The sequence below is a fragment of the Ylistrum balloti genome, unplaced genomic scaffold (genome assembly GCF_031769215.1).
Source record: "Ylistrum balloti isolate Yb309-2 unplaced genomic scaffold, AGI_CSIRO_Ybal_v1 Utg369716, whole genome shotgun sequence".
In the NCBI taxonomy this organism is placed as follows: Eukaryota; Metazoa; Mollusca; class Bivalvia; order Pectinida; family Pectinidae; genus Ylistrum; species Ylistrum balloti.
In genome coordinates, this window is record NW_026781939.1 from 276,412 (window position 1) to 287,061 (window position 10,650).

Below are 10,650 nucleotides of genomic sequence, written 5' to 3' on the forward strand. Positions count from 1 at the left end.
CTACTACAGACTGTAATGATATAACATACTACAGACAGACTGTAATGATATAACCTACTACAGACTGTAATGATATAACCTACTACAGACAGACTGTAATGATATAACCTACTACCTACTACAGACTGTAATGATATAACCTACTACTACTGTAATGATATAACTACTACAGACAGACTGTAATGATATATAACCTACTACTGTAATGATATAACCTACAGACTGTAATGATATAAGACAGACTGTAATGATATAACCTACTACTGTAATGACAGACTGTAATGATATAACCTACTACAGACATGACTGTAATGATATAACCTACTACAGACTGTAATGATATAACCTACTACTGTAATGATATAACCTACTACAGACTGTAATGATATAACCTACTACAGACTGTAATGATATAACCTACTACAGACTGTAATGATATAACTACTACATATAACTGTAATGATATAACCTACCTACTGTAATGATATAACCTACTACAGACTGTAATGATATAACCTACTACAGACTGTAATGATATAACCTACTACAGACTGTAATGATATAACCTACTACAGACATACTGTAATGATATAACCTACTACAGACAGACTGTAATGATATAACCTACTACAGACAGACTGTAATGATATAACCTACTACAGACATACTGTAATGATATAACCTACTACAGACTGTAATGATATAACCTACTACAGACAGACTGTAATGATATAACCTACTACAGACATACTGTAATGATATAACCTACTACAGACTGTAATGATATAACCTACTACTACAGACATACTGTAATGATATAACCTACTACAGACAGACTGTAATGATATAACCTACTACTGTAATGATATAACCTACTACAGACTGTAATGATATAACCTACTACAGACAGACTGTAATGATATAACCTACTACAGACTGTAATGATATAACCTACTACAGACTGTAATGATATAACCTACTACAGACATACTGTAATGATATACCTACTACAGACTGTACAGACTGTAATGATATAACATACTACAGACAAACTGTAATGATATAACCTACTACAGACATACTGTAATGATATAACCTACTACAGACAGACTGTAATGATATAACCTACTACAGACAGACTGTAATGATATAACATACTACAGACATACTGTAATGATATAACCTACTACAGACATACTGTAATGATATAACCTACTACAGACAGACTGTAATGATATAACCTACTACAGATATAACCTATACTGTAATGATATAACCTACTACAGACAACTGTAATGATATAACCTACTACTGTAATGATATAACTACTACTGTAATGATATAACCTACTACAGACTGTAATGATATAACCTAACATACTGTAATGATATAACCTACTACATACTGTAATGATATAACCTACTACAGACTGTAATGTACAGACAACTGTAATGATATAACAGACTGTAATGATATACTACATACTGTAATGATATAACCTACTACATACTGTAATGATATAACCTACTACAGACAGACTGTAATGATATAACCTACTACAGACAGACTGTAATGATATAACCTACTACAGACTGTAATGATATAACCTACTACAGACAGACTGTAATGATATAACCTACTACAGACTGTAATGATATAACCTACTACAGACTGTAATGATATAACCTACTACAGACATACTGTAATGATATAACCTACTACAGACATACTGTAATGATATAACCTACTACAGACTGTAATGATATAACCTACTACAGACAGACTGTAATGATATAACCTACTACAGACTGTAATGATATAACCTACTACAGACTGTAATGATATAACCTACTACAGACATACTGAATGACAGAACCTACTACAGACATGTTGTAATAACAGGACCTTCTACAGTCGGCTATTGTCACTCCAGCGACATCGACGCCATTATATCTCATGTTCAAGTCATTTCGTCTGTAAAAATCATACCGTTGTAAAGTGGTCTATGACAACTACACCGTTAACATGAAATAAAACTATCAATATAAAAAACAACCCGAATAACCATCAAAATCCTGTGTTTGTTATATAATGTTATAAATGATTATGTAAATTTGATATTTAATCTAATTCTGAATTCTGTTTGTCTCCATGAAATGGTACGTTTCCATGTAAAAAAAAGTTTATCACTATAAAGGGTCATCAATACTATCATGTGATTGATTGATATCATTTACTGAAAATATCGGATAATACTGCCATTTAAAACCATATGAAAAGTAAAGTTAATAAACGATTTTGGTGACAGATCTATGGAACAGTATGTTATCAATCGATTTTGGTGACAGATCTATGGAACAATATGTTATCAATCGATTTTGGTGACAGATCTATGGAACAATATGTTATCAATCGATTTTGGTGACAGATCTATGGAACAATATGTTATCAATCGATTTTGGTGACAGATCTATGGAACAATATGTTATCAATCGATTTTGGTGACAGATCTATGGAACAATATGTTATCAATCGATTTTGGTGACAGATCTATGGAACAGTATGTTATCAATCGATTTTGGTGACAGATCTATGGAACAATATGTTATCAATCGATTTTGGTGACAGATCTATGGAACAGTATGTTATCAATCGATTTTGGTGACAGATCTATGGAACAGTATGTTATCAATCGATTTTGGTGACAGATCTATGGAACAGTATGTTATCAATCGATTTTGGTGACAGATCTATGGAACAATATGTTATCAATCGAGTTTGGTGACAGATCTATGGAACAATATGTTATCAATCGATTTTGGTGACAGATCTATGGAACAATATGTTATCAATCGATTTTGGTGACAGATCTATGGAACAATATGTTATCAATCGATTTTGGTGACAGATCTATGGAACAGTATGTTATCAATCGATTTTGGTGACAGATCTATGGAACAATATGTTATCAATCGAGTTTGGTGACAGATCTATGGAACAATATGTTATCAATCGATTTTGGTGACAGATCTATGGAACAATATGTTATCAATCGATTTTGGTGACAGATCTATGGAACAGTATGTTATCAATCGATTTTGGTGACAGATCTATGGAACAATATGTTATCAATCGAGTTTGGTGACAGATCTATGGAACAATATGTTATCAATCGAGTTTGGTGACAGATCTATGAAACAATATGTTATCAATCGAGTTTGGTGACAGATCTATGGAACAATATGTTATCAATCGATTTTGGACGTTATCTGATGTCATCACACTTCACTTTCGATTGAGCTACTGGAAGGTAAGCGCGAACAGCTACCCTTCTTTTGTTGCTGGTGAACAGTCGCTTCATGGTGGATGTTATTTGGATCCGGACTCATATTTACAGATTTGGTTTTTATTGTTAGACTGTCAAAGGAAATTCTACAGGTTGGTTCCTGTGAAAGACTAACAGGGAAAGTGCCGTCCGGTCTATCCCGCGAACTTGCTATTCCACTCTGTCTCAAATTGTGGAAATCACTTGTCCTAGCAACGTTATCTGCCGATCCACCAAAACGACCCCTCGACTTCTCTGACGGTTCCTGAAGGAAACTGACACCAGGCGTTACTGTGAATATATCAGAACAAGAAAAACTTCGAGAATCTCTATCCAAAGTTCCCAGACCACTTGATGAGAGTTTCGTAGAGGACGCCATCAAGGAACCGGAAAAATCGTTCGAATTCTTATCGGTGAATGCAGGATTGTCAAAGTCGTTCTTGTCGCTGGCCTTTTCACTTTGTGTCACCAAATCGGCGCGACTTCCGAAGAAATGATACCTGTCTTTGTACACCAGTGATAACGTAATTAAAGTTAAAACCAGGCAGGTACATTTTATTCCATAGCCCCAGGACATATGTCCACTCTCCAACAACATCACCTCTGTCCCTACCATCATGATTACAATGCCGGTTATAAATACTGAAATAAAAAGTAAAAAGCATTAACTTTTATCGTATACGTGTGTGCTTTTATAATAACAACATGATTGAATATCGTTTCAAATTTTAAAAATGTATCATTGGACGGTGAACATTTGTAAACAAGACAATCAGATAGGTCAAGGTGAACCCATAAACCAAGTACAATGTATAAAGTTCTAGTGACTAGTTGCGTAAATGTTCGAGAACAGACAAACTTTTTCTTTGATGTTAAATGTCAAAATGTAGGCCACAGTGACCTATATTGACCTATGACACATCTCCTCACCAAGGTGAATACATATCCCAAATAACCCCAATATTATCCCAAATTATAAGTTCATGTGATTAGTAGCGTAGAAAAAAGGATCGGACAAATTTTGTATTGATGTAGGTCAAAGGTCAAAATGTCAGAGTGACCTACTTTTGATACGCGACACGCCATTTCACCTAGGTGAATCCATATCCCTAGAAGTATATCCAATGATGAATTGTGTAGAAGAGGATGAACGAACACAACGCAAAAACCTATATTGTCCTCCGGATCCCGTTGTGTGACTAAAAGCACTGAATTTTTTTTTTACTATTGGTGGACACACTTGTAGACTACATTAACACACTTACATCTGTACGTCAATGTTACTACAGAAACTAACCAGACAGACGTGTGCTTTATGATATGATAAATGCCATCCGATACGTGACCGTCATAGATTGAAATGTAAATATAGTCAATGTAGCATTTGGCGTGTTGTCTGCAAAACTGTCATTTATAACGACAATGACTGTCATAAGTAGACAGTTCAGTGCTAAAATAAACGAAAAAGAAATTACTATCAACATGTTTTAATGGATTGTCTATTTAACAAGACACAGTACACAGAATAACAAGCAATACAAAGAAAACATCGACATGCTAATGTGATCCTAAATCAAACACAACTTCGATGAAACTTGAACAAAATATGAATATAAAATGAAAGCGCCTCCCAAAAGGGAGAAAAAGACCAGGAGTTCAGTTGGTAGATCATGTGAAGCAAATTAAATATCATAAACAAAAAGAAATTATAAATACTCTTAACGACAATTTAGATATAACAGTAACTCTAAGCATTGTCCGGAAAGGTCAAATCAATTAAGTCACTAATACAGAATATTAAGGTAGATGCACGACTATCTCCTTCAATATATACGAGTTTATTGGTCTTTCTCTTTTTCAATCATTTTCCTACTCAGGAGATACCTTTCGAAATGTCAATTACTCCTGTGTATCTCTCTTCAGACTTAGCGATGGAAGTCCGACCTGATTGATAGCGAAGTCAAGGCCATACTTATATTTCATCTTGAGAAGCAGACGATACTAAAAGTCAGCGTTTCAAATTTTGTTCTTTCCTTTTTTTTTTTTAGAAATCTTAACATTTGAATCAACACACTGTGCTATACATTATTGTACCTATCTCAAGAACATCGTGTTCTACATATGATGAACATGTGTTGGACTGATATGATTTTCTCTGCAAGGGTTATTACTATATACCAATGGACTACTTTTCTTCACTGCTGATTATCTGAGACGACGGTTGACAATAGTTTTTTTTTTTTAATTTGAGAAATGAGATCTTCCAATAGAAAATTGGACCAGACGTGGAGACAAACTGTGTCGCCCTCTTGGCCGTTTTTGTTCTAATGTGAGGTTGAATTAATCGAAAAGCTTATTAAAACAGGTTACAGTGACATTGCCAAAGGCTTCAAATTTTACTCTAAGATAGGGTGATGTGGTCTCATGTTTAAATAACGGGATATTTATTGACTATGTCCATCGTATACAGCCACCAGAATTGGAAATCAAGGAAACTATACACTCTTTTAAATTAGCTTCTTACTTTCCTACAACGAAACCAACATGGACAGCTTTCCACCAATCTGTATGATAACAGTGATGATTTCCCTAGTGTAAAACCTACTGCGGCAAGAAGTTCGACGTGTTATAGGTCTGTTCCCAATATAACGATAACCTCGTCCAAATTTGAAGAGACAACACCAGACATTCACAGCCTCAATTTCAATGTCGACATATTCACTCTCAAAAGAACGTTTTTTTAAAAATGTATTCGATGTTTGAAAAGGCTGCTAGACACATTTCTTAAATGTGACCATCATCTTTAAAAAATTGGGGATGGCATATTCCCATGTATACTTTATTCAATTGTGTAGTAATATTTGAACTCCTTTAAAAAGTGAAGAAAGTTTTTTGTCTTATCTCTGTACATATGGAAGTTTGTCAGTAGTATTACTAGAATTATGTCATTTTTATTTCATGTTCAATACATCCTAGACATATCTATAGTTTAGCCTCACAGATTTACCATTGTTTTTATTCTATCCATGCTGTCAGAGAGAGTGGAGCTTAATCAACATTCCAACAGTGAGTGAATAACAATTCTGTTTTCATTCTTAAAAAATCTATATAACGTATAATCTTCCTGGCGAGGACGTACAATACTGGCCATCTTTGGATGAGGCGTCATCAACAAGGCCATCATTTGTTATAAATTCTTTATGTTTGTTTTCTACACATTGCCATGTTGGTTTCCATCCACTATCTTTCCATAAACACACCAGTAATGTTATATTACAAATCACGGAAAACACCCCGCAAACAAAGGCATAACCGAACATAACGCCACTGTACAAATGGTTCGCGAGAGCTTCGTGTCGGTAAAGCACCAAACTGACCAGCGTGAAGGCCCCTGGAACATACAACAGACAGTGGGTCAAGTATTTATCACCCTTTTTATCTCGATATTTTAAGACTTGTACCGGTTCAAAATTGTTTTTCTTTGACCAAATTGATGAAATTATGTGGTTGGTGTACCTCATGTTCTGAATTTAATCATTAAGTCAATTTTCCTACTTCACCGACTGAACGTCAAATGATGGCGGAATAAGTGTGCCATACGGAGTGATTCTTACCACTGTGTCAATACTGAATGAACATGAAGTTGTCCATTTTAAGTGATGTTTTGAAATTACTTTAGATTACAAGAATTGATGTTACATGTTTGATAACAGGGATTACAAATCATGCTGCGACTCATCAAACGGGCATAACCGTTGGAAAATGCAGATGGAAACAAAGATCCGCAACACATGTGAGGTCTTTACCTAGCCGAGAGACAATCTGACGTCGATAAGGTACAGAGACATTGTCAAGAACTCTTTACAGCAAATAGAATTTACACATCCAGCTGATACACTTTCTGCTCTAGAATACAGATGACGTTTTGTTACTTCACAAGGTCCGATGGAATTTTCGGAGGATGTGGAGAACCCTAAGACTATTGACGGCAATCTGGAAAGATTTTGCGGATTTAAGCAGGATGAATCTGCTAAATTTCACATATCCTTCACATTTTCACATGTCCTTTGCTATACACTGAAACATAAGCAATACGATGACATCTTTCGACAGCAGTCATTGAATACAACCCGTTTGGGAGGAAAAGTTACTGTTCTATTTGATTTAGGAGTAATCACTCTTGCACTCTCTGAGACATGGGTCAGTTAGATACCATGACAGCTCGGTAGCTGGTCGTTGTTCTCGTATCGGCATTTAGTGGAAGGCAGGTGTGAAAGACTTAACAAACTAACTGCGAAGCTTTGTTTCCTCCTTGCGAACTCTATGCTGATATTAACTAGCAAAATATTGATACTTAATACCTTTATACTAGGTCGAAACATGTAGCGTTTTTTTCTCAAAGATCTCCCGAATCTAATGGCTCACCAAATTTCTCAATAACCTGTCAACACTTCCCTGGTGAAACACTTTCTACTGATTAAGCATGAAAATCATCCAATTAGGTTTTATTTATATATGTTTGGCTTATCATTTCCCATATGTGGTCTCTACATAGGTTTGACTTATTAGTATGGTTGTTTGAAGTTATATCACAAAAACAACCGAAACCTCCATGACAATGAAGTCTAACAATACACATCATTAAAATGAAGTCTGGTCACAAGTAGCGCAATATTGGTATGATTAACACCTTATTAACTGTGAATAGCATAGTATCAACAATAACACTTGAAGCAGGTGAGGACTAAGCAATTATCACATCTTAGATTTTACATGACCCGAACTCTTGGACTGGAATATCGTTGGCTATGTATAGTTTGTACTATCTTTGTCACAAAACAGCGAGCAACGTTAACAAAATCGAGCGAAATATGGACAAAAGAAACCTATACACAGAGACATCTGACAGAGTGCAAGGACAATAGGAACAGGTGTTCTTGAAGGGTGAGATTTTTTCAGGTGCTACCAAGCAAACAAGTTATCTAACGAGAACAAGAACCAGAATATCGCGGTAAGAATCTGAGGACATGATTTGTTACACAACTACATATTAGTTACACGTAATGTTTTATCAGATTGCTGTCGTATTGGAAATACTGTTAGTCCTAGTCTCCAAAATCACAAAACATATCCATTCCGATGCTTAAAGTTTAAACCAACCTTCTGAAATAGACAGTCCGATCAACATTCCAATCATACGTGGCTTGTATGATTCCAGTTTCACTACACATGCGTAGCCAATGAGGATGACTTCCGTGAATAACAACGAGATGAGGGAAATAGTCATCAAAACTTGTGCACCTTTATGCCAACCTGTCTCTGCAATAGAAATATTGAGATGTTATGTTTTAAATGTTTTAAATGTTGTTCATGGTGTATAATGCGGGTTCAGACATTACCTTTCTTAAATTTTCAAGCTAAAACTGTTTTGCGAAAAGGTGAATATCGATTACAATTTCATAATGAATTAGATAATTTTTCCCTCTCTAATCTTTTTTTAACTAAATATGTTCAACCTTTGGAAAGAGTTTGGCTCACACTTTATTTCAAATTGATATTAAGGGAGTTTACGCGTGGATTGGTACACATTTCGTTTTCTTTTCCATGATCCATAAAACCAAATGAGCTAGATCAAATTGCCACTATTCTCCTGTATAGAGTGAAAACGTTTACGTTTATGCATTAATGTGGTAACTTGCTCAATATACGGCATTTTAATTTGGAATGGTGAATAAAGGATTCCTAAAAGGAATGTTGTTTTGTGAAAATATCTTCTAAAAGATCAACAAAATAAGAGAATTAATATTTTCATAATTCAGTCTAAGCAGAACTTTTATCTCTGATAATACGGATATCCGTCCTCAAACACACACTTAAAGTAAGTTGCAAACATATTTATAAATTAAAAAACAGAGATTTTGTTTTATGAAAAATAAAGCAGCATTTCAATACATCGGAGGTAAAACTTAAAAGATTCGACTGTAAGTAAAGGTTTGGGCTATCTGCTTTCATTTGACGGTATTAGGGTTGAAATACTGACACTTATTTTCTTTATTTCACAAATTGTGGTCCTGTATTGATGTCAGATACACTGTCCATCCTGCCCCATTTTTTTATGATATAACCGATTGATGATTATGACGGCATGGGTTCGAAAATTGTTAATGTGTAAAGCTGAAGATGTATCTAAAATCATCATTTTGGCAACATTTGACATGTAATCATTGATGACTTTGAACGATTGTTGTATCTTACTGACTAAGCATTCGATTAGTTCGCCTGATCTCGTTCCATCAGACTTTCATCTATTTCCAAATTGAAAAAGGCCCTATGCGGTACCCACTTTTGGTCAGATGGTGACGTCATACATGCAGTGGAGGACTTTCTGAACAGTCAAGAAAAGGATTTTTTCAAGAGTGGCATTGGGGTTCTTAAACGTAGCTGACAAAAGTGTATAGATACCGAAGGGGGTTATGTTAAAAAAATAATGCATTATGTCCGCCAAAAGTCAAATCCTTCAATATGAGGCTCACAACTTATCGATCAGCCCTCGCATCATCATGTATCGTCTTCAAGAAGGTAGATCGAAGTGCTTGAACCGTGCCGTCAAACCATTAAGGAAGATTGCTTAAATTAAGGGATTTTCTATTCACTACTTAAAACACCAGCAAAACTTGACCTATCGGAATTACATTTCTTTAACCTTTTTTTTTTGCAAACTTCACTATAGTTGTCAGTTCAAATCGCTAATTTTCATCGTTTAAATTTCAGATTTGAAAATGTAGTAACTCTGTCTAAAGGTGCATATAAGTCACTCGATATTGGGTCTAAAGCACGTGCGTTTACCTGAATTGAACGAAGGGTGTTGGAAAATACTGTCCGAACACTTGGTTTCTTTGGTGATGTCGTCAGTCCAGCATCCCTGCCATAGTCCGAACCAGGTGTGCTTGCCCATGTATATACATGTTGCCCAATGATCGGAGCAGAATGCAATCACGTGGAACAACAGGTTCAGTGCGTATGCGCAGAGAGCAAGCACCGACCACAGGCTCGGATTCCGGTAAAGTTGTAGCATCATGACAGTTAAATTAATCACCTGGACCTGAAATCCACAGATTATAACATGTTATAAGTTAGAGTCATCTTATATAAGCTTCTCATCAAACTGAGAAGTGCAAATGATGTTATGAAGTTTGAAGAACAGATCAATCACGATTTCATCTACAGAAAAGCGATACTAGTTTCCAGATGTTTTTCTAAACATTTAAACAAATCCTAACACCGAAGTTCAGTCATCAGAGATTCCTTGTTACTTTCTGTCCAGA

At 35.3% G+C, this 10,650-nt stretch overlaps 1 protein-coding gene across 1 annotated transcript; it reads right to left on the reverse strand.

Moving 5' to 3' along the window:
• Positions 1-3,278: 3,278 nt before the first annotated feature.
• Positions 3,279-10,400, reverse strand: LOC132565346 (uncharacterized). Its single transcript, XM_060229994.1, has 3 exons — positions 10,166-10,400; positions 8,486-8,644; positions 3,279-3,967 (listed from the first exon to the last, which is right to left on the reverse strand). Exons 1-3 carry the CDS (start codon positions 10,398-10,400, stop codon positions 3,279-3,281), a joined length of 1,083 nt encoding a protein of 360 aa, XP_060085977.1.
• Positions 10,401-10,650: the final 250 nt, after the last annotated feature.